Source organism: Gossypium arboreum, chromosome 4, assembly GCF_025698485.1.
Source record: "Gossypium arboreum isolate Shixiya-1 chromosome 4, ASM2569848v2, whole genome shotgun sequence".
NCBI classification, from domain to species: Eukaryota; Viridiplantae; Streptophyta; class Magnoliopsida; order Malvales; family Malvaceae; genus Gossypium; species Gossypium arboreum.
In genome coordinates this window covers 119,396,748-119,423,476 of record NC_069073.1, presented here as the reverse complement: position 1 = coordinate 119,423,476, position 26,729 = coordinate 119,396,748, and the positions used below count along the sequence as shown (strand labels likewise).

The 26,729-nt window shown below is 32.1% G+C and overlaps 1 protein-coding gene and 1 pseudogene across 1 annotated transcript; both read left to right on the top strand.

Annotated features, from left to right (window-relative positions):
• The first annotated feature begins 4,727 nt into the window (after positions 1–4,727).
• LOC108457676 (acetylserotonin O-methyltransferase-like) lies at positions 4,728–6,116 on the top strand. The gene is made up of 2 exons (XM_017756747.2): positions 4,728–5,592; positions 5,658–6,116. Exons 1-2 carry the CDS (start codon positions 4,834–4,836, stop codon positions 5,967–5,969), a joined length of 1,071 nt encoding a protein of 356 aa, XP_017612236.1. The 5' UTR covers positions 4,728–4,833; the 3' UTR covers positions 5,970–6,116.
• A 12,883-nt stretch (positions 6,117–18,999) lies between these two features.
• On the top strand, positions 19,000–21,367 carry LOC108458959 (acetylserotonin O-methyltransferase-like; annotated as a pseudogene).
• The last annotated feature ends 5,362 nt before the right edge of the window (positions 21,368–26,729 follow it).

Sequence of the window (26,729 nt, the reverse complement as noted above, 5' to 3'; positions counted from 1 at the left end):
GGTTAGGTGGCTAGGTTTTTTATCTTTTTTGTTAGGTTTTTCTTTTTTTCTTTTTTTTTTTTTTGGGTTAGGTTTTTTTGGGGTAGGTTTTTCTTTTTCTTTTTTTTTTTTTTGTTTTTTTTTTGGGTTAGGTTTTTTTTGGGGGCTTAATGGGCTTTTGAATTGGGTTTGGGTAGATGTAAATGGGTCATGGGTTAAGGGTTTTAGTGGGTTTAGAGGTTTGGTTGGGTTTTCATATAATTGGGCCGGCAATTTGGGCTTCTACAAGGACTATGTTTGCTTCTTGAAAAAGTCCCTTTACGGTTTGAAACAATCACCAAGACAAGGGTACAAGAGGTTTGATTCCTTTATGACTTCTCATGATTTCAAAAGAAGTAGTTTTGACAATTGTGTCTACTTTAAGAAAAACAGTGATGGTTCTTTTGTGTATCTACTTCTTTATGTTGATGACATGTTGATAGCGACAAAAGATAAAGAGAGATAAGAAAGGTTAAAGCCCAACTAAGTGAAGAATTTGAGATGAAAGATTTAGGACCAGCAAAGAAGATACTTGGTATGGAGATTTTCGAGATAGAAAAGCAAGTAAATTGTACCTAAGTCGGAAGGGTACATTGAGAAAGTTCTTTGCGTTTCAATATGCAGAGTGCTAAGCTCGTTAGTACTCCTTTAGCGCCCATTTCGGACTTTCATCGGCCTTATCTCCTCAATCGATAATGAGATTGAGTACATGTCACATGTTCCATACTCTAGTGCAGAGGGATCTCTCATGTATGCTATGGTTTGTTCACGTCCGATTTATCATATGCGATCGGTGCGATTAGCGATACATGGCGAATCTCGGTAAAGAACACTGGAAAGCGATTCAAAGGATTTTAAGATACTTACGAGGCACTACTAATGTTTGCTTACAGTTTGGAAGAACTAAAGATGGAGTTATAGGGTATGTTGATGCTGATTTTGCTGGAGACCTTGATAGAAGAAGATCTCTCACAGTTACGTCTTTACAATCGGAGGTTGTGCAATTAGTTGGAAAGCCACTTTGCAAACTACATATCGCTTTGTCTACCAATCGAAGTGAGTACATGGCGATTCTTGAGGCTTGTAAAGAAGCTATTTGGTTGAAGGGACTATTTAGTGAACTCAATGAAGACCTTCAAATCAGACGATTTTGTGACGGTCAGTGCCATCTTTCTTACAAAAGATCAAATGTTTCATGAGAGAACAAAACACATTGATATTCGGTATCATTTTGTTCGTGATATTATTGCTCGTGGTGATATTGTTGTGAGCAAAATTAGCACTCATGAAAATCCTGCAGATATGATGACTAAGTCACTTCCTATAACCAAGTTTGAGCATTGCTTAGACTTGGTTGGTGTTCATTGTTGAAGTTAAACCCTTAAGGGTTTTTGGAAGAGGTGAAGAACTTGTTTATTGAAAGTTCGCGATGAAGAACTTGTTCATTGAGAATTTGTGTCAAGGTGGAGATTGTTAGAATTAAGTGACCCAAATTCTTATTTAAATAAAATACGATGGAAAATAAAATAAAAGTAAAATCCATATAGAACTAGACTTCTTTTATTTTATTTTAGAATAAGGTTTTAAACCTTATTAAACTCCATCTATTTTATATTGATTAGGATAAGGTGTTTCAATCCTACTAGAATATGGCTTTGCAAGCCTATAAATAGACATAGTCTATTCCTCTTGTATTTGAGTAAAAATTTTTCGACATAGTGAATTTTCTTCTCCTCTGCCCGTGGTTTTTTTCCCGAAAGGGTTTCCACGTAAAATTTATGTGTTCTTTATTTTTATTTATTTTATTCTATTTTATTTTTCACAGATAAATATTATGAACCAAGACTAACATGAAAAAAAAATGATAAAATAATAATAATTATTGTCGAAATCATTTTTATTTGGAAAAATGGGGGTCGACTTTAAAACGAAAATGGAGTCGCCACAAATCCTTTTTGTTTAGGTGTGATTGGGTCACCTTGTGATAGATCATTTTAATAAAGCATTTTGGTTTATTAAAACAATGTTTTTGGTCTATGAAAAACTAGAAAACGGATTCGGGAGTCGGTTACGCGCGAGGAAGGATTAACACCCTCGCAACGCCCAAAATTGGTACCGTATTGATCAATTAACTTCCTAATGTTGAAAATTTGAAAAAAAAATTAAAATACAATTCCTTTAAAAACGTTTAGATAACTTGAACTGGATGTCGAGATTCTATAGTTCAGAAGGAATAAAATATCACATCCAGCACGATTGGATACAATATTCGAACCCTCGACACAAGATCATCTCGTAATTTCCAAAACTCATGCATTTGGAATTTCAAAAGGATATTTAGTTATTCGGCCAAACGATATGTCGCAACCTAGCACGATTGGGCACGATTTATCAAATTTCTAAATACGAAATATTGCCTCATTTTAATTTTTTAAAAAACATGGATGACATTTCCAAGGGATATTCCGTATTTTAGTCGAACGAAAGATCACAACCCAACACGATTGGGCACGATCCCTCAAACTTCCAAACACTAAATATTGCCTCAAGTTAAAAGGGTTCGAATTATCAACGATACAAGCTGAGTCAACATATACTTGTGTGGGTTTGCGTGGAGAAGAAACCACTAATGTTGGCTACATAGATTGGAGTTTAAATCTCAATGATAGCAGGAGATAAAGACATAATCACGAACATGCATAATATTACATGGCAAGAGTTATAGACAAATAAATCATAATCATATGAAAACAAAGTATATGCAATGGCAACATATCTTACGCAAAGACTAATATTAACACAAAAAAAAGTCACCGATATGCGATCAACAGACTTCATGTAAGAGTTTCAAAAACAAGTAATATATGAAGGAAAATTTGAAACAAATACTAGAAAATGCATGATATACGAAAGATAGATCCATCTAGATAAATAATACACATATCATGAAATACTTATTACAAATGTATGTACGAAATAATAATATAAAAGACGTTTGAAATAATCAATAATTCATCAAAAAAAAACTTTAAAAGACCCAAAACTATATATATAGATTTAAAAAGAAATGTATAGTTATAAATAAATTTGAAAGAAAATACATAGAATAATATAAATTATCCATATATACAAAAAACATAATATACCACAATTCAAAATTTACGATATAGGAAATATTTACATATGTAGAAGTGTAATATATATATATATATATATATATATATATATAAAACAATAAAATGATATATACCTAAAACACGAATGGCTTAATATAAATAATATATACAAAATAATAATATAATATTTAAAGAATGTTCATAAAAGAAAAAAAATAAAATATATAATAAAACCGAATGAAAATATACAAAGGAAAATAACAACAAGAAAAAATTAAAATAAGGTGGAATCAATTAATAAAATGTTAAAATAATATGAAAAGGGGAAAAAAGAATCAATGAATTATAAAGAATATAAAAACATGCATTTTAAAAGAACTCAATGGAAATAAAAACAAAATTAAGGGGATAATTTGTAAACAAATAGAATTATTAAAGCGTAGACAAGGACTAGAATGAAATACGCCCAAATGAATAGGGATTTAAAATACAAATATTCCAACTCACAAAAGACAGTATTTAAATGAGGAGCAGATTGAAACGATGCGCAAATCCTTTGAAATAAAAACCATTATTCAATCGTTGTATTTTTTTTGTGTTTGTATTCAGTATCTCTTCTAATTTTCTCTAAAAAACTCTCCTCCCCCTTTACAATAGTTTTGAATGGCTTTTATAGCCAAAATTTACAATTGGTTCCCCTTTCTTTTTGCAGGCAAGTGGGGTGATAGAGTTGGTGGGTAATTTAGTGGGGTGGTTTAGTGGTCGGTTTAGTGAGGTGTTGGAGTTAGTGGAGTGTTAATTGGACGGTTGGTGTTTTGGGCTTTGCTTGTTGGGCCATTGTAATTTGGCCTGTTTAAGATTTTGGGTGTAATGGGATTTGGGTTTTAATTTAGGTCGGGCAAAATTTAGGCGTATTTTTATTTTTCAAAATTTATTATTATTATTATTTTAAATATCGACCCCATAAACATATGTACCACACAATTTTAGATAATATGAGGTGATGAGCTGTGTCTGATTTTGGGTAACAATGTCCTATAAAGAAAAATCCTGTCTGATTTTGTGGAGAGAGACTAGATTCCAGGGCACCATAGGATAGGGACATTTTAAAGTTGGTTGGGTGGGGAAATGTATCCCTGCTTTTCATTGAATGCTTCCCACAAAAAAAACCCATCAATCCGGTTATCACACACATTCACTCACTACCACATAAACAAAGTAGTGGGCAGCAAAAGTAAAAGGGATGAAAAATGTGAGAATATCCAACGAACCATAAGGAATTCTAATATCTATTAACTCAAGTTTTGAGATAAGATATTTTTATCATAATTTTACAAAATTTTAATTAATCCAATTTTTCTAGCTCAATTTTTAAAATGTAACAGAAATTAATCAATTTAAAGAATATAAATGTTAAATCTATAAATTACTATTGAAGTATATTATGGTAAAAGTTAACCAAAATCTAAGTTACATATACTATATGGTACACCTCAAATAATAGGACTGTAATTTTTTTACCAAATTAATCTAATAATTTTTTGTGGGTAGGAGCATATTTGACAAGATATTTTCAAATTCAAGAACTGTGACCTAGTTCAAACCAATACCTTTGCTTCTATAAATCGTAGCTTCATAGTCAAGATTTGGGCATAGAGTTACCAAAAGTTCTCAAATAAAAAAATTAAAAAAAATTGAGATGGGAGATAAGGAAGTGACAATAAAGGAAGAAGCTAGAGCTGAAATAAAGATTTGGAATTATGTGTTCGGATATGCTAAAATAGCTGCCGTTAAATGTGCCATTGAGCTTGGGATTGCCGATGTTATTGAAAACTATGGAAGCCCTATGCCACTATCCGAGCTAGCCACTGCCCTCCGATGCGAACCGTCGCGTCTTCATCGCATTATGAGGCTCATGGTCCACGACCGAATATTCAAACAGGAACCCATCAACCAACACACTGTAGGCTTCTCATCGACGCCACTGTCTCGTCGTTTGATAAAAGGTGGAGAAAAATCCATGGCTGCTTTCATATTGCTCATGTCCGGCCCTACTTGCTTAGCACCCTGGCATAGTCTTAGTGCTCGAGTCCTTGAAACCGGCAATAATATCTCACCATTTGAAGTAGCAAATGGGAAAGATCTATGGAGCTACACCGAGGCGAACCCCGACTTTAGAGAACTCCTTAACAACTCCATGGGTTGCAAAGCTAGACTGACGGTGCAGGCGACAATCGAAGGATGTCCCGAAGTGTTCGACGGAGTCGAAAGCCTGGTCGATGTCGGTGGTGGTAACGGGACTGCTTTGAGCCTTTTCGTCAAGGCATTCCCATGGATTCGAGGCATCAACTTTGATCTCCCTCATGTCGTCGCCGTTGCAGAAAAATCCGATGGCATTGAAAACGTAGGAGGAGACATGTTCATGTTTATCCCAAAGGCCGACGCAGCTTTTCTCATGGTTAGTACTTTCTTTCCCTTCATTATATGGTCTTATACGATTAATCCATACATTGCAAATTGCAGTGGGTATTGCATGATTGGGACGATGAGGAATGCATTAAAATCCTAAAAAAATGTCGAGAAGCCATTCCAGAAGATAAAGGGAAGGTTATAATCGTTGAAGCAGTTCTTGAAGAAGATAAAGAAGGCGATGAGCTAGGTGTCGCAAGGTTGATGCTAGACACGGCGATGATGGTTATTACAAATAAAGGGAGAGAGAGGACCTTAAAGGAATGGAGCTATGTTCTTCGACAATCTGGTTTTACACGATTCAACGTTAAACCTATACGTGCAGTTGAAACTGTCATCGAAACTGTCATCGAAGCTTATCCTTAGAAAAAAAAAATTCTATGGCTCTTTACAGTTGTTCATCCACTACTACAATAAAAACTTTGTTGCATGAGAAATGTTTTAGTTTTGGCTAAAAACATCAGTCTTTTGTTGGAATAAATAAATCTTGGTTTTGAGTGATTTTCTTTAAAATCATTATGTTAGAATCAATATATCAATTAATCCAGTTTAATTTAAAACTGATGCCAATTTTAATTCTACCTCTGGAATAGTTTTAGATTGATTGTGAAAAATAATTAAAATACAACTGTTATTTGGATATCGGATAAGAGGTTTGAATTGTCTGCCAAATAAGTTTTGGCATTAGAAAAAGTCGAGATCTTGAGTCTTGTATACTAAAATTTGAGTCTTATCGTACACAATTGTCACGTATGAATTTTAGTTTAAATTATTCCCATTCTTAATCTATTTGTAATTTATATTGATTCAATTCAACTTTATAATTGTTGAGATAGTCGTAGTTGTACATGATTTACTATGTTCTAGTTGTAACTTTTTCAAAAAATTCAAAAGAATTTATAATGTATCATAAATTATTTTTCAAAGAATTTATAAGTACAAATATAGTATCAGTTACTTTCAAAAAAGCTTAGTATAAATTACAAATAATACATATTTGATCAATTAAAATTAGAATAACTCAATGTAAAATATAATAGATTAAAATTGAAATATATTTGAATTTAAACCATAATAAAACTAAACAAAACACCAATATAATATATTAGTATATTAATATATATTTCATTTTAGATTATAACTAACTAAGGTGGGTTTGGATAGGTGATTAGATGCGGTGCGTTTAATTTACTTTTTGTCTCACGTTACAGTGTCGCTAAAGTATCTAATATCTCCGCCACCGTTGTTTTTAAACTAACTACAATTAAACACACCACCCATCCGAACTAAGTCTAAATTTCAGATGATTAAGGCAAATAATTTGATAGATATTATAAACATTATGGATGAAATCACAAATTTAATATAATTGTACTTTGAGTTTTCAAAAATTATTATTATTTTCTATTTTCTTAAAAAAATTTTGGTGAAAATACAAAACCTAAAAAATTATAATAAAATAAAACTAACTCCCTAATGGGGACACTTCAAACACTTGAAGACCTTCTCTCCTTTCTTGAACTAGTTTAGCAATTACATCGGCTTCTCCATTATTTTCCTTCAGAATATGACGAATGTCCCAATGTCTAATACTAGACAAAAGTTGATGAATTCTTCTTATCAAAGTTGAGTTCAAGTCCTTACAAGCTCAGTCTTGAATAACTTGAACTGCCTCCATACTATCAGTTTGAATTATCACAAAATCATAACTCCTCTCCAAAAGAAGCGTTAATCTATCTAAGATGCCCTGTAACCCTTATAAACATTTATACCACAATTTAGATAATATGAGATGATGAGCTGATTAGTGAGGGCACTAATTATATGGAACATATATGTGACAATTTTTCTCTATTTTGGGTAACCATTGTCCAAAAAAAGAAACCCATGTCTGATTTTGTGGAGAGAGATTAAATTTCATGGTCCACGATTTGTTTGTTTATCGAAATGAAAAATAAACTAATTATTAGTATTCACTTAAATATTAGTAAATTTGATCACACAATTATAAAAAAGTTATAAAATAGTTATATAATTATTAAATTTTATCATTTTTTGTCACTAACGGGCTAGCGGTGATAGTTCTTAAAATTGGCATAATAGTAACTTTAACCTGTAATATTTATACATTGTGTCAAATTAGTCTTGATTCTAAAAAATTTAACCCTCAATATTTACACTTTGTGTAATTTGGTCTTTTTTTTTTTTGCAATTTTGTTGTTCTTTGTGATCTTTTCCCATAAAAAGCTAAAAGTCTAATTTATTAGCTAAATTTGATTGAAAATAAACAAAAAAAAATGAAAACATCCAAAAATTCAAAATAATAACTTTCATCGTTTTTCTTTCTTTTAAAATTAACTCTCAATGTTATAAAGAAATGCAAAATTAAAAAAAAAGGAAAAGAAAAAGAAGAAGAAAAGAAGAAGAAGAAGATCAAATTACATCATGTGTAAATGTTAAGGGCTAACTTTTTTTTTGAATCAAGACTAAATTGACATAATATATAAATATTGAGTGTTAAAGTTGCTATTGAGCCGATTTTAAAAGTTGTCAAGTTAGCAAGCCGGTGACAAAAAAGATAAAATTAAATAGTGAGGTATCATTTCGTAACTTGTCATAGTTGGATGACCGAAAAAGAAATTTACTAATAATTGTGTGATCATTTCATAACTTTTCATAATTAAATAATAAAAAATATATATTAATAGTTGGATGACTGCTGGTGTAATTTACCAAGAAAATAAGGGATATTGACATTTTCACATCAACTTTTGCAGTGGGATTTTCCCATTTTGAAAGCATTTGTAACACCCTTAACCCGACCCTATTCATCAGGCTAGGATTTCGGGTGTTACTATACATAACACTTAAGAAAAAATTTCAAACAGTTAATAGACACTCATTACTAAAAATATTTTTTTTTTATCATTTCATTTATAGACTTAATATAAAAAAATCGAAAGAAAGTATTTTAGAAATAAAATATTACAATTACAACTCATTAAAATACAAACATTTACTAAAGTTTGACTTTTAGAGTATGATACTACAATACACGACTTTTCCATTGAATGCATAATAGGCTACTTTGCTACTACCTTGGCATACTCCTGGTGTAGTCCCTCCTAGCGTAGCCCCTCCTAACGCATTCTCTTACTACATCACCTGTAACAAAAACAAACACTGTAATTTCAGGAGAACTTAGTGAGAGTTAATACAAAATACCTTGGCGAATTCTTTTATAATATTTGAAGAACTTTTGTATGCCAGTTACCCTTCTTAACCACACACTTCTGTTTGGGCAGATACTATCACAGTTTCAGGCATACAATTCCATGCAAATTACTATACTCTTTATTGTACCAATTCTCTCTTAACTACTTAACTAACTTAAGATCCTTTTAGACATTACCTTAATCTTTTCTTTTTCTTAGAACCATAAATGTACTTTTACAATGGTTTTACAATGCTAATGGTTTTACAATAGCCAGGCAAATCATGATATTTAGATATTATTGGTCCACCATGGAAGGAGATTGTATTAGCTATGCCAAGAGATGTCATAAATGCCAAATTTATGGAGATAAAATTCATGTGCCTCATTCACCTTTTTATGTTATGACTTCTCCATGGCCTTTCTCTATGTGGGGCATGGATATCATTGGGCTGATCTCGCCAAAAGCTTTCAAATGAGCATCAATTAATCTTTGTAGTCATTGATTACTTCACCAAGTGGGTAGAGGCCACTTCTTATGCATTGTCACAAAGTCGGTAGTCAGTAAATTCTTGAAGAAAGAGATCATATGTCAGTATGGGATGCCAGAAAGGATTATATCTAATAATGCATTGAATTTGAACAACAGCACGATAACGGAGGTCTGTAGTCAATTGAAGATCAAACACCACAATTCGTTACCATATCGCTCAAAAATGAATGGTGCAGTGGAGGCAGCCAATAAGAACATTAAGAAGATCGTGGGAAAAATGACTGAGACTTATAAAGATTGGTATGAGAAGTTACCATTTTCCCTCTATGCTTATCGAGCGTCTGTAAAAACCTCTATCAGGGCAACGCCTTTCTTATTTATCTATGGAATGGAAGCGGTTTTACCCATTGAAGTTGAGATTCCTTCTCTCTGAGTTTTGTCAAAGTTAAAGTTAGACGAAGCAGAATGGATTCAATCCTGATACGATCAATCGAACTTGATTTAAGAGAAGAGGTTGAAAGTTATCCGTAATGGTCAGATGTACCACAAACGAATAATGCGAGCTTAAGACAAAAATGTTCGCCCCAGAGAATTCAATGAGGGGGACCTAGTATTGAAAAGGATCCTACCCATACAAAAGGACTTCAGAGGAAAGTGGATGTCAAACTGGGAAGGACCTTATGTCGTAAAGAATGCCTTTTCCGGAGGAACGTTGATTTTGACCGAGATGGATGGCAAAAACCTGCCTAATCCTGTGAATTGGACTCAGTCAAGAAATACTTCACTTTAATAAAAAAAAAAAGAGAGGCAAAGGCAAAAACTCGTAAAAGGACACCTTGAGACCAAAGAGGTTTTGAATTGAAAACCCAGGAAAGGGCAATTCAAATTTTGATCAATTAAAATATGACTTGTGTGGTTATAATGTATCATATTTTACTTTTAAAAAACTTAGTATAAGTTACAAATAATACATATTTGATCAATTAGAATTATTATAAATCAATATAAAATATAATAGATTAAAAATTGGAAATATTCGAATTTAAACTATAATAAAACTGGACAAAACCCCAATATAATGTATTATTATATATATTTCAATTTAGATTATATTTACCTAAGTTTTGGATTAAATAAATCTTATTGCAAATAATTTGATAGACATTGATAAACATTATGGACGAAAACAGTATCTAACGGCTTTGGTCTCTAAAATGATAAATTAATAAATAATTTATTCAAAATTTATGAATATAATTCTACTTTGACTTTTCAAATATTATTATTATTTTTTATTTTCTTAAAATATATTTTTGGGTTGAACCCATACACATTTATACCACAAGATAATATGAGATGATGAGCTGTTTAGTGGGGCACTATTTTGGGTAACCATGGTCCAAAAAGTGGAGAGATTAGATTCCACTATGCGCGATTGGTTTTGTTTATCGAAATGAAAATAAATAAAGTATATTAGTATTTATTTAATGTTAATAAATTTCATTTTTAGTTACTCGTTTTAGTAGTGGCCGCTTTTAAAATTGACATAATAGTAACTTTTACTTATAATATTTATACATTGTATTAAATTACTCTTGATTCTGAAAAAACTTAACTCTAAATCCTAACACTTGAAAAGCTAAAAACAAATTTATTAGCTAAATTTAATTAAAATGTACAAAAATTAAAACACCCAAAAATAAAAAATAATAATTTTCATCGTTTCTTATTCTTTCGAAATAAACAAAAAAAAATATAAAGAAGAAGAAGATCAAATTACACTGTGTGTAAATCCTGAGGGTTTATTTTTTTTTTTTGAAATTAAGATTAGATTGACATAACACATAAATATTGAGGGTTAAAATTACTATTGTGCCAATTTTTAAAAGCTACCACGTTAGTCAACCAGTGATATAAAAAAGACAAAATTGAATAGTTAGGTGACCTTTTTGTAACTTGTTATAGTTAAGTGACTGAAAAAGAAATTTACCAATAGTTGAGTGATCATTTTGTAACTATCTACAAATATAAAAAAGAATTCTTTCGAATTGCATAATCAACTTTTGTATCTATCTTTATTTTATTTTTCAAGTTTATCTAATAACAACTGAATGTGCAACTAACTAATAAAAACTTATATATAACCAGATTTGAACTTGAAATATTATAATTTTATAATTTTAAATTTATTATTTCAACCAAAACTTTATATATTTTTGATGTATGGACGAGCAAGGTCAAGTTCGGGTTTTAGCATTTTAATTCGGGTCGAGCCCGGGCCTAACAAATAGGCTTGAATTTTTATTTGAGCCCGGCCCGGCCCATGCACACCTCTATGGGGCACGAATTATATCCAACATTTATGTGCACAATTTATTTGTTTATCAAAATGAAAAATATATGTCAATAGTAAATTAATTATTAGTAAATTTTGTTTTTATCACTTAATTATGAAAATTTATAAACCACTCAATTATTTAATTTTTTTCGTTTTTAGTCAACCAGTAGGCTAGCGATGGCAGTTTTTAAAATAAGCATAATGGCAACTTTAACCTTTAACATTTATATATTGTGTAAAATTAGTTTTGATTCTAAAAAACCTATCCCTCAACATTTACACATTGTGTAATTTGATTTTTTCTTCTTCTTTTTTTTGTAGTTGTTGTTCTCTATGATCTTTTCATCTGAAAGCTAAAAATCAAATTTGTTAGCTAAATTTGATTTAAAATATACAAAAAATGAAAACACCCAAAAATCCAAAATGAAAAGCAAAGCTACAAAAAAAAAAGATCAAGTTACACCATATGTAAATGTTGAAGGATAACTTTTTTTGGAATCAAGACTAAATTGACATAATATATAAATATGAAGGGTTAAAGTTGCTATTGTGCCAATTTTAAAACCAGCCATGTTAGCTAGCTAGTGACAAAAATAAAAGACAAAATTGAATAGTTATGTGACTGTTTTGTAACTTGTCATAGTTAGGTGATAAAAAATACTAATAATTGAATGGCCATTTTATAATTTTTCATAATTGAATGACAAAAAACATATTTAAATACATAAATAAATCAGATTACCAATACTAAATGCACTCCAAATCTACAATATAACTGATGAAGGTAATGAATTGCGCATATTAAAATAAAACATATAAAAAAAATTAAACTGAAGTTTTGGTTTAGTGGTAATTTCAAGGTTTTACTAATTTAATTGGTGTGGGTTTTACTAATTTGTATTAGTTTTTGTTAAAATAAAAAGACTTAAAGTACCTCAAATAATATAACTTATTTTAAATATGTAATGACATCTCTGTAATTTCCATAACTGAATTGGCATCCAATTGGTTAATGATACAAACTTAGTAAAAACTTAAAATAATAGTACAAATATTAAAATTTATATAGATATATATATATAGTAATAGTTAAACACAACATTATTGGTAAAGGTCGAGGTCTTAGGCCCTGTGTACCAAAGCTTGATTCTTATTATGCGCAATTGTCATATGTGGATTTTCGCAATTATTGTATGTGGATTTTAGTTCAAATTATTTCAGTTCTTAATCTATTTGTAATTTATGTTGGTTTGATTCAATTTTAAAATTACTCGAATATATATGGTTGTACTTAATTACACTATATTCTATTTGTAAACTTTATAAAAAAATCCAAAAATTTGGAGTTATAATATTCTCTATTAAAATACGACTTATGTTGTTATTGTTACAAGCCAATTTTGACCCATCTAAACTTTAACCAAAAAACCCAACCTAAATCAACAACCCTTACCCAAACCCCAATTACATTAGCCTATTTTAACCAAAACCCCAAATCCAATATTAACCTAAGCCCAAACTAACCCCAAACAGCCCAAATAAAAAAACAAATAAAAAAAAACCCTAGCCCCTAGCTTGTTGGCGCCGCAACCACCCCCTGACTGTCGGCCAACTGCCCTCTGCGCCACCAGCTCTGTAGCACCGGCCACACCCTGCAAAAAAAAGCAAGGCAGAAGCAAGAGATAGCAAAAAAATAATAATAAAGCATGTAAAAAAATAGGCTGTAAAAAGCCGAATGAACAAACGGATTAGGAGGGATTTTATTTTTCTTTTTCTTTCTATTGAAATAAGTATAGACATTAAAATAAAAAAGGTATAGACCTTTGCAACATCAATATAGAAGAACAAATCAAACTAAAACATCAATAGTCAAAAAACGAGAAGTTCAAGGTGATTTTTATTTCTTTTCTTCTTTCTTAATTTTAAGTTTATTCTCATATATGCACACATATTTAAAATATAAAAAAAAATATATATATACCTTTGACGATTTACGCCACCGCACGGTATGCAGTGGCAACACCTGATGATCGAGCGGCGGACGGCGATCGGCCCGGCGACCGGAGATCCTGGGCCGAGAGAAAAGAGAGAGAGCCCCCCCTTTTTTTTTCTGAAATAAGAAGAAATGAAATTTTTAGAAAATTTTTTACTTTTATAACATAACTAAACAGCACCGTTTTGACCTTGGGATCCAGGGCATAAAATGACGTCATTTTGCCCTGGATCGGGTCGACCCAACCCTACCCGCTAGGATTCGCGTGTTTTTATAGCGGAAGGGCTAATTGCGCTTTTGGCCCTTCCGCATTTTTATTATTCTTCAATCAAGTTTATTTTGATTTTTAACTCGACCTTGAAATTTGTTACACTTTTCAATTGAGTCCCCCACGCTGCTGTGCGTTTTATCTAAAGGAGTTTATTGCACTTTTGGTCCCTCTAAGTCATGCGCGCGTTGTAATTTGGCCCTGTGTCCTATTTTATTTCTAATTTCACCCCAAGAATTCTGTTTTGGTCTTAACTTTGTCCCCTTTTTTGTCGTTTTTGTTCTCAAATAGTATTTGTAATATTAATTTTGCTATTATTATTATTATATTATTGTTACTTATTATTATGTACATATTATTTATACTATTCTTAATATTATTATTATTATTATATTTACTATTATTATAAATATTAGTGTATATTTTATCATATATATATATACTCTTTATATGTGGTATTATTTTTAACATTATTATATTTACTATTATATTTATTATTTTTAATATATTATTATTTATTACTTTATTTTCCTTACCTTACAATTTTGTCATACTTTCTTTATATTTTTACTATTATTGTTATTATTATTATTATTATTATTATATTATTATTTATTATTATTTTTGTTTGTATATATTATTCATACTATCCTTGTTATATTATTTTTACCATTATTACATTTATTATATTAGTATTATTATTACTATCATTATCATTATTAGTATTATTGTGTGTTTTTATTATATATATATTTTCATATCTATAGTATTATTTTAATATTGTGTTTACTATATATGTTTACCCTTCATACTATTATTAACTATTATATTATTTTTAATAGTATTAACTTATATTTGTTTTTATATATTCTTTTTTATTATTATCATTATTAACTTATATATATATATATCTTTTTATGTACATATTATTATTTTATAGTATTATTACCAAATATATCATTTTTTATTATTTGTACATGATTTGTTTTATTTTTCTTTATTATTTTTATTTTTATTTTTTGTAAATATCATTGTTATTGTTATTCTAATATTCTACTATTCCATGTTAATATTTTTCATTAATGATATCATTGTTTGCGTCGTTTATTTCTTGTAAATTTTTACCTTAGAAATATTTTTTCTCATGTTTTAATTAATTTCAAAAAATAAGGTAATGTACAGATTTCAACATTAAGTCCGTGATTTCATCGCTATGTTGGGTGAATCATGTTGGCTCGTGTAAAAAACGGGGACATCCTTCTCAAAAGAAACCGAAAAACTTGAAATTTCTCGTGTTTTAATCGGATCATGATTAAATGTTATATTGAACTCGTATTTCTAAAATTAAGACAACACATGTTTTACAAGATACCAATTTTGGGCGTCGCAAGGGTGCTAATACCTTTCTCGCACGTAACCGACTCCCGAACCCTACTTTACTCTGATATTCACTTAGACCCAAATTTGACCTTCATTTTTGTTCGAGAATAAATTTTCTTTTCAAAAAAATAAGATGATTTATTAGGTGTCCGATCACACCTAGAAAAAAGATCGGTGGCGACTCCCTTTTTTTAATAAAATCGAAAGTTGATTTTCAAATTTTCAAATAATTGCCTCAATTAGCGATTGAAAGCAAAATTTTTACGTCGCTACAGTTATAATTGTATTTTAATTTTTCAAAAATTATTATTATTATTTTCTTAAAATATCTTTTTGAGTTCACCCTTCAAACATATATACCACACAATTTTAGATAATATGAGGTGATGAGCTGCGTCTGATTTTGGGTAACAATGTCCTAAAAAGAAAAATCCTGTATCTAATTTTGTGTAGAGAGATTAGATTCAAGGGCACCATATAAACGAATAGGATAGGGACATGTGAGAATATCCCATTATCACACACGTACACTCACTATCACATAAACAAAGTAGTGGGCAGCCAACTTTTACACAATTTAAAAATAAGTTTTTTAGATTCGAAATTTTTTTTTCCGGTGTTCGTGAACAATATTCCGGTAACCATGCATTGGAAAGGGCTATGGGCGTTATTCAGTTTTCATGGCGAGGTGAAAGATGCTTTTATCCCGGTTAAGAAAAGTAAAGTTGGAACAAGGTTCGGATTTGTAAGGTTTTATAGTGAAACAGATGCTCTGAGGGCGATTGACAGGCTCAATGGTTTTGTATTACTAGGGTATAGAATTGGAGTGAAAATGGCGAGTTACAGAGGTAGAAGGACGATATGGAGAAAAAGGTTTACTGAGGCCAAGGAAAGTGAATATGTTAGCGAGAAGGGAGATACTTCTGGGAGTTCAAATGATAATCGTCTTAAAAACAAGAAGTTTTTGGAACTAGAGATGAACCAAGCAAAATTTGTACAAGGTTTTGTGGAAGAAGAACTGCTTTGGAACGGAAACTCCAAAGGTGTGTGGTGGGGGAATCAGCGACAGTTTACAATTTAAGAAGTATGGCTGATAGATTGGCTAGGTTCGGTCTTGGGGAGATTTCAGTTAAGAGAATTCAAGGAAGATTTTTCCTGATAGAAGTCCCCGATGAAGAGTATATGAAAGTTTTGAAACAAAATGATTGGGCATATTTGAAGGAGTATTTTATAACAATAGAACCATGGTTGGAGAAGAGATACGTTTCAGAGAGGGTAACATGGATCGAGGTGGCAGGTATTCCATTACACTGCTGGAATTATGAAACCTTTAAAACAGTGGCAGAGTTATGGGGTAAGTTGATATCTATGGGGGAAAGTTGGAATAGGACAAATAACTTTGAAAAGATGGAGATGTTGATCTCTATAAATAAACCACACTTGATCGATGAATTAATAATTTTGGAAGTTGGCAACTGCAAGTTTCCGATTAGGATTAAAGAAAGAGGGCTATCAGAATGGGAAGGGGAGAAGTCCTTGAATGTTCAGGATCAGTCGGAGGAGAAGGGAGGAGAATCTCCGGAAGTTGAGTCAGGGTTTAGATCAGAATCGGAAAATCTCCAGGAGGAAATGCGAAACGACAAGGGAGGTGCTTTAAATACAATCAGCCTTGAAGAAGGTGTAATTGAAAAAGATGGCACGGGGCTTTCCGCAGAAGGAATTATGTCAGAGGAAAAGTTTTTTGGGAATAAAGAAAACGTTTCTGTTGAGGGTGTGGATAACAGATCAGTAGTGGATAAGGCCAAGGAGGATGGGTTAAATATGGGCCTTTTTACCCATATGGTCATGAACGTAGATAGTGGGCATCATAAAAGTGTGGACCTAGTTCAGGGCTCTATAGGTGAAAATGGGCAGCTTCTCAGGAGTGGTAATAGCCCAATGGAATTTATTGTAGGAGGCTATGGTTCGGGGAGTAGGAGCAGGGAAGAATTGGAAGCTAGGTTTAATATCGAAGAGGAATTCTTTCAAAATAGTTAAAACAGAAGAAAGAAAAAGTCTCTGAATAAAAGAATTCGATCGATGCGTGAAATACAAAACGGTGTTTTGTCGACAAAGGAAAAACAGAAGAGGGATAGAAAGGAAAAGATCACTAAAGGCAACGAGATAACAAGGTGTGAAGAATCAACGGTAAATTTATCGTTGTTCGATTCAGATATAAGCAATCGTAGAAGGGTAATTCTAAGGGAGGCAAAGAAAACTTGAGAAGTAGGGAAGATGCTGGGGCTTAGTGTGAGGGGAGATGAGGAAGAAGTAATTGATGAAATTATAAGATTGGAGGGGCAGTAGAGGGAGGAAATCGAGGGATTCGAATGGGCTAGAGGCAGGTATGTCGGTAAGTTATTCTTGTCTTTGGAAGTCTATCTTTGCTCTGGTTGTGTAGTAAATTTAGTTGAGGGTATGAGAATCTTATTGTGGAATATTAGAGGGTTGGGGTCGGAGGTGAAAAGGGAAGCTGTAAAAATATTATGTCGCCTGTCTAGAGCGTTCGTTTGTTTTATACAGGAAACAAAACTAGAGGTGATTATTAAGGATGATGTGAGGAAATTATGGGGGGATGATAATTGTGAGTTTAGATTTGTTGCAGCTGTAGGTAGGTCAGGTGGTCTGTTGACAATGTGGGATAAAAACGAATTCATTTCTTTTTAAAGACTGAAGTGATGACAGAGTGATAGCCATTGAAGGTAAATGGGTTAAAGAGGATTTAGATGTGGTTTTTAATTAACGTTTATGCTTCTAATATCGTGTCGGAACAGAGTACCTTATGGGGGGTGATAATGGAGTTAAGAAATCAGTTCGCAAGCCCTTGGATCGTGGGAGGTGACTTTAATGTGGTTCGTTGCAGAAGTGAAAGGAGCAACTGTTTGGGTTCAGAGATGGGGTCTTGAGAGTTTGTTAATTTTATCTATAAATGTAATCTCATTGATTTGCCTTTGTTGGGAAAGAAATTTACATGGTATGGATAGGACAACAAAAAAAACAGACTCGATAGGTTCTTGCTGGAAGATTTTTGGCTGATTAAGATCAAGGATCTTCAACAGCTGGGTTTAAAGAGATCAGTTTTCTGATCACATTCCAATCCTATTAGCAGACACAGAATTCGATTAGGGTTCTAGGCCTTTTAAGTTTATAAATGGGTGGTTAAAGAAAAAAGGATGTGCAGACTTGATTGAGAAGGAATGGATCAATATGGAATGTTTGGATGTTCAAGTTGCTTGAAATTTGAGAAAGCTTAAAGGGGTCTTGAGAAAATGGAATAGGAACAATTGTAATATGTTGGAAGATAACATTGTAGAATGTGAAGAAATGATTAAGAAATTAGATGTAATTAGTGAACAAAGAAGACTGAGTGAGGGTGATATGGAAGAGCTTAAGAGATTGAATTCGGATGTTTGGAACGCATTAAAATTCAAAGAATCGTTATGGCGTCAGAAATCTAGAATGATGTGGTTGAAAGAAGGAGATGCGAACACAACGTTTTTCCACAGAGCTGTTAAAATAAAAGCAAAGCGAAGAACGATATACAAAATGAAAATTGGGAATGCTTGGTGCAATAATCCGAGAGAGTTAAACAAGAGAGTGTATGAATTTTTTAAAAATCATTTCAAAGGGCGTTGGAGGAGATGGTGGGCGCTTCGGGCTGTGAAGGCGTGATGAGTGACACGGTAGGTAGTGTTAGAGCTATATTCTCGGGCCCTTGTGATGATAGTGATGCTGACACATCTGAATTAGGAGTTGTCATTACAGCGTTGGACATTTTTTCTGAGTTAGATTGGAAGGGAGGCTCTTTAATTGTTGAAATGGGCTCGAGGTGGGTTTTTAACTGGGTTTTGGATAAAACAAGGAGACCATGGCCGAAACGAGCTATATTTGCAGGCTTAGAAAGGAGGATTGCCTGTGTTGGAAAGATATCATTTTCTATAGCTAATATAAACGAGAATGAAATGGCTGAAACACTAGCAACTGCTGGTATGAGTAGGCCATGTTTTGTTTAAGGCTTGGTGGTGAGTTTGGTTTAGTTTTTTTTTTTTTTTTTTTTAGAATGTTTGAGAACTGGGCGTGCTTTTGTATGAGTCTAGATGGTATTTCATTGTTTGGGTGGACTCTCATTGTTTGGTTGTTGTGTCTTTTGATCAGAGAGAGATATTTTTGGAGGGGATTTCATTTTTGTTTGGTGTTTTTGATGGGCTCTGTTTTATGTGTGGTTCTTTTTGGTTGATTGGGGCTAGGTGGAGTTAATAAGATGTTTTTGTATGTTATTTTCTGTTCTTTGGTAGTTTTCTACCATTAATGAGCAAAAAAAAAAAGTAGTGGGCAGCCAAAGTAAAAGGCAAGAAAAATGTGAGAATATCCCACGAAACCATAAGAAATTCTAATTTCTATTAACTTAATTTTGAGATGTGACATTTTTATCATAATTTACAAGAGAATGGGTCAAATTCAGGTCTCTAATCCAATTAGACTTTCTTCTTATTTTTTAATAATTCATTTTATTATAATTTAAAAAAATTAATTAAAAGTTATAGCGTGTCAATTCTTGGTCCACTAGTCCAATTTTTTCTAGCTCAATTTTTAAAATATGACAGAAATTAATCAATTCAAGAAGTATAAAGATTAAATCTATAAATTACTATTGAAGTACATTATGGTAAAAGTTAACCAAAATCTAACTTACATATACTATTTGGTACACCTTAAATAATTGCACTGTAATTTTTTTGCCAAATTAATCTAATAATTTTTTGTGGGTAGGAGCATATTTGACAAGATATTTTCAAATTCAAGAACTGTGACCTAGTTCAAACCAATACTTTTACTTCTATAAATCGTAGCTTCATAGTCAAGATTTGGGCATACAGTTACCAAAAGTTCTCAAATAAAAAATTTTTTAAAAAAAAGTTGGGAGATGTGGAAGTGACAATAAAGGAAGAAGAAGCTAGAGCTGACGTAGAGATTTGGAATTATGTGTTAGGATATGTTAAAATAGCTGTCGTTAAATGTGCTGTTGAGCTTGGGATATCCGACATTATTGAAAACTATGGAAGCCCTATGCCACTATCCGAGCTAGCCACTGCCCTCCGATGCGAACCATCGCGTCTTCATCGCATTATGAGGATCATGGTCCACTACCGAATATTCAAACAGGAACCCATCAACCAATACACTGTAGGCTTCTCATCGACGCCATTGTCTCGTCGTTTGATAAAAGGTGGAGAAAATCCATGGCTGCTTTCATATTGCTCATGTACAGCCCTACTTGCTTAGCACCATGGCATTGTCTCAGTGCTCGAGTCCTTGAAACCGGTAATAATATCTCACCATTTGAAGTAGCAAATGGGAAAGATATATGGAGCTACGCCGGTGAACCCCGACTTTAGCGAACTCTTTAACAACGCCATGGATTGCGATGCTAGACTGACGGTGCAAGCGACAATCGAAGGATGTCCCGAAGTCTTCGATAGAGTCGAAAGCCTAGTCGATGTTGGTGATGGTAACGGGACTGCTTTGATCCTTTTAGTTAAGACATTCCCATGGATTCGAGGCATCAACTTTGATCTCCCTCATGTCTTCACCTTTGTACCAAAATCCGATAGCATTGAAAACGTAGGAGGAGACATGTTCATGTCTATCCTAAACGCCGACGCAGCGTTTCTCATGGTTAGTATTTTCTTTCCCTTCATTATATGGTCTTATACGATTAATCCATACATTGCAAACTGCAGTGGGTATTACATGATTGGGACGACGAGGAATGCATTAAAATGCTAAAAAAATGTCGATAAGCCATTCAAGAAGATAAAGGGAAGGTTATAATCGTTGAAGCAGTTCTTGAAGAAGATAAAGAAGGCAATGAGCTAGGTGTCGTCGGGTTGATGCTAGACATAACAATGATGGCTATTACTAATAAAGGGAAAGAGAGGACCTTAAAGGAATGGAGCTATGTTCTTCGACAATTTGGTTTTACACGATTCACTGTTAAACCCATACGTGTAGAAATCCGTCATCGAAGCTTATCCTTAGAAAACAAAATTCTGTGGCTCTTCACAGTTGTTCATCCACTACCATGATAAAAACTTTGTTGCATGAGAAATTTTTTAGTTTTGCTCTTCGTTTAATAATTCCCGTTGTTGGAATAATATCGATCTGGTCTGTTCAAACAATAATAGTGTTAAATATGACTCCTGTTTTCAGTCAAATTTGAAAAATAATCTTTCAGTTAAACTCTGTTTACTTGTTTCAATCAAACACTGATTAGTTTAGATTATTTTATTATTATTTGATCTATGAATTTAGCTTATAAATAGGCTCTTTTACAATCTTAGAATATATGTCCATTAAAGATTAGAACTCATAACACATTTAGAGAATTTTGTGTTTACGTTTTGTGGGTTCTTTATTTTTGGGTTTTCGGGGTTTAGTTTTTATCTCCATCTTTTTGTACTCTTCGTTCTTTTACTATTATAGTAAAATTATCTTTGCCCGTGATTTTTTATCCTCTTTGGAGGGGTTTTTCCACGTTAAATTTGTGTGTTCAATTTCTCAATTTATTCCGTTATTTTCTTGTTCGTTGCTTAATCGGGTCGAAATCCTAACAAGTGATATCAGAGCTAGTTCAATTTTCATAGATCAGGCCGTTCAGAGATGGCAACAACAAGGTTTGAAATTGAGAAGTTCGATGTTGAGACAAATTTCAATCTGTGGCAAGTTCGGATGATGGCAATTCTAGTTCAATCAGGCTTGAAAAAGGTTGTTACCGGGAAAAAGCCTGAGAATCTAAATAAAATAGAATGGGAAGAGCTTGATGAAAAGGCTTTGTCTGCAATCTAGTTGTGCCTCGCGAATACAGTATTGCAGGAGGTATTGATGGAGAAAACCTCATCCGCCTTGTGGAAAAGGTTAGAAACTCTTTATGCGACTAAGTCTCTGGCTAATCGTTTAGTGTTGAAACAACGTCTATTTACGTTTCGCATGAATGAAAGTGAGCTTCTTAGAGACCTCATCAGTCAATTTATTACTCTTTTAAATGATTTAAAGAATGTTGAGGTTCATATTGACGATGAAGATCAGGCCATGCTATTATTGTGCTATTTACCCCCTTCATACAAGTCTTTCAGGGAGACCCTGATTTATGGCAGAGACAAACTCTCGTTCAAAGAAGTGAAAGGTCATTTGTTGAGTAGAGACAAACTCGAAAATGAGCTTCATTTGGATAGCAAGACAGATAGGCAAGCTTCCGTTTTGGTAGCATCAAAGAAACGAGATAAAAGGTGTCGCTATTGTAAAAAGTTAGGTCACGTCAAAACAGATTGTTATAAACTGCGAAATAAAAAAGCTGTTGAGAGTAACGAGGAAGATGTAGCTGGTGCTAATTTGGTCGATGAAAATGGTGATGATTTCTTGTTAGTGTCAACAAGCGATAACACCAAGCTCACGTCCGAGTGGATCCTAGATTCAGGATGTTCTTTCCACATGTGTCCCAATAGAGAATGGTTCTCCATGTACAGTTCGATTGAAGGTGGAGTTGTGCGCATGGGAAATGATTCATCTAGTAAGGTAATTGGTATTGGTACTGTTAAAATTAAGATGCACGATGGGACGATTAGGACACTCTCAGATGTCAGGTATGTACCTGATTTAAGAAAGAATCTCATCTCCTTAAGTATTTTAGACTTGAAAGGGTGCAAAATTAATATCGAGTCAAGCGGCATTAAAGTATCTCGTGGAGCTCTAGTTTTGTTATAAGGTAAAAGAACCGGCAGTCTTTATATTCTGGAAGGTTATACAGCGACCGGTGTAACACCTCCTATCCATATCCATTGCCGGAATAGGTATGAGGCATTACCGGAGTTTATTGAACATTTTCAGATAATTCTGAGTCATTTATTATTCATATTTTGAAAATAATCATAACGTCTCTCTTTTGGGCCCTTGAAGCCTCAAACATACATTAAGAACCAACCGGAATTAAATCGGGATCATAAAAAATTTCGCAAAATCTTAAATATTTTTATCTAAGTACTTACCATTTCAATACTTCTTATAATTAAACATGTTACCATTCAATCAATAGCTTGACACTTGCCTAAGCGTCAAACAACATCATTGTTAGTATACTTGCACATATTTCATATAAATTCAACATTGATATACTTATTTTCTCGACATGTCATGCTTGAGTTTAATAATTGTCTTTACTTACATAATTTCCTTGTATCAACATATCAAAGATAATCATATATGTACATGCCATGAAACATATCATTCTCTTACCGTTTCTTCATAAGTATATATCAATCATTTCATTATATCAATATTTCATGTTCCATAATTTCCATTTATTTTATGTATATTTGTTCCGGTAAAGTTTATATCAAACTTAACATAAATTATATTCCATGTACTTATTCTTATTTCGTTTATCTATCTTCATAATTATTTCATACAACTATTTTGTACATACATTTCCATATGACCAGTTATTGTAAACATTTCACACAACCATTTCATATAACCATTCGTCATCTGATACATATTACCTGAATATCAATTGTTCAATAGATGTCATCGCGTCTCCCATCCACGATCTTATTTATCTTTGTCATGATGCCATAGTGTCTTTCAACTATGGTCTTACTCATTTTCTGTCAGGTTGCCATGGTATCTTTCAACCATGGTCTTGTTCATTTCATGTTACATTGCCATGGTATCTTTCAACCATGGTCTTATTCATTCCCGTCATGTTGCCATGGTATCTTTCAACCATGGTCTTACACATTTTATATCCTGTTGCCATGGTATCTTTCAACCATGGTCTTACACATTTCATATCATGTTGCCATGGTATCTTTCAACCATGGTCTTACACATTTTATGTCATGTTGCCATGGTGTCTTTCAACCATGGTCTTACACATTTCTAATCATGTTGCCATGGTATCTTTCAACCATGGTCTTACACATTTCATTTCAGAAAGCACACTCCCTCGAACCTCATCCTTACAGTGAGATTACTAGTTCAGGCTAAATCTCCTATAATATAAACTCAGAGTATTGTCGGGATTACCAGTCCAGGCTAAATCTCCTGCAACGACAATTACTCTAATGAGCTTGGATCTGAATTAACAGTCCAGGCTAAATTCAGACCCTAATTCGGATTACCCATCCGGGCTAAATCTATTTTACATGTATTCTTCGGGAGGGCTATATCAGAATAGGATCACCCGTCCGGGCTAGATCCTTTTTACCGTCAATTCCTTTTCCAATGATCCATCGAATTCCATTCCATTCAACAGGGATTTATTTTCAATTTATATTGAGTACTATCAATATTTCATCAATTATCATGAATTGAACATTCAAATCATATTTTCATCACATAACCACATATTTCAAGTATTTAAAAATACAATTCAAGTTACACAAACTTACCTCATTGCTTGTTTGTGTTTATAATTTCATTAATTCAATATCTTTTCTTTTCCACGATCAAGTCTCGTATTTGAGTCGTCCGGATCTTTATAAATAAATTTGATCATCATTTTCATTCATTTCATATTCTAATGCATTTAATTAATGCTCTAGGCAAAATTACCATTTTGCCCCTAAACTTTTAATTAATGATGATTTCATCCTTAGGGTCAGGAAAATAAAATTCTTGCAATTTAATCTTTATTTCCAGCTATTATTCTCATACATATTGATAACATTCCATGAATTCTATAAAATATCAGAATTTTCCATAATTTTAACTCTTTTCAATTTAATCCCTAAAACATGTTTTCCCCCGATCTTGAACTAAATTAATAATTTCATTCAATTTTATAATTTAAATAATAAAATAATCCATTTCATGCAATTTGGTCATTTTTGACATTTTTACAAAATTGCCCATAAAGTTTTACTTTTATTCAATTTAGTCCCTGAGCCTAAAATATGCAAATTAGCCATGCTAGATGAATATTCATACATATTTTTCCTCCTCCTCCTCTCCATTTCACATCCTTAATTTATATACACACTTGTAAGTGACATTATCTATAATTTTTATTATTTACTTTTATGAATATTCAAGCTGTCTATCTGCGTCATAATCACTAAATTATTTATATCTGGAGATATAGAACTTAAAATTAAGATCTGATAATTTTCCATGAAACTAGACTCATATATCTTCTTTCCATAAAATTTTCAGAATTTTTAGTTTAGCCAATAAGTACAGTTTATTCTTTAAATTCATCCTTATTCTGCTATCTTACAGTTGTGACCCTTCTTCACTAAAAATTAATTATCTCCTCATACAGAATTCGAATGATGTTCCTGTTTGTTTCTATTGAAAATAGACTCATTCAAAATTCTAAATATATAAATTTAATTCCATAATTTTTTTATCCAATTTTTTATGATTTTAAGTCCATCATTCTGACCTTATCTCACAAAATTCATCATATCTCATGATTTAAAATTCCATTGCTTACAGAATTTCTTCTATAATAAACTAGACTTAATAAGATTTAATTTAATATTTTATTCATCCTATAATTAGATTTATACAATTTTTTATGATTTTTCAAAGTTAGACTCTCTGCTTTGCCCAAAACTATTTTAGTGCAAGATATTAATTACCATGTTATAACACCCTTATTTTCTTTTTCTACACCATTTCTCATCACTTTCTCTTATTTTCTCTTCACTAACATATCAAGAATATAGGACCTTATGTAAGAAAACTCTACTATTACATTATTTCCATGCTTTGTCAATAATAACAAACTTAAAAACATATTGAAATCTTGATGTACTTACCTAGTTCTATTGATACTAATCTTTAACTTGATTTTCTCTCTTCTCCAGCTTCTATTTCTTGAATCCAACTTGATATTCTAACTCCTCATGGTCTCCTTAACATTTTTCTCTCTTAGTAGCTATGGAAATTCTTTTGATTTCTAGGTGAAAATGGTAAATTTTTTGTGGAAGGACCAAATTGTAAAGAAAGAAAACTTCTTTTCTTCTTCCTCTCTCTCACGTTGGTTTGCATGGGAAAGAAAAGATGATGATTCTTCATCTTTCTTTTCTTATATATACTAAATAAAATAATAATAAAATAATAAAATATCATTTAAAAATTAATTTAAAGTATTAATAAACTAATATTTATTTATTTAATTTATCTAAAATATCTCCAACATCATCATTGTCTCTAGATTTCTCTCTCTTCCAATTGACCATTTTGCCCTTAGTGATCTTTTAAAATTCGATTCTTGAGTCATCACTTAATTTGGTAAAATTACAATTTAGTCCCTTATAATTCTTCACCTATTCAATTTGGTCCTAATTCATCAATTTTCCTTGGTTTCTAGATCATTTCACCCTTAAAATATTTGCAC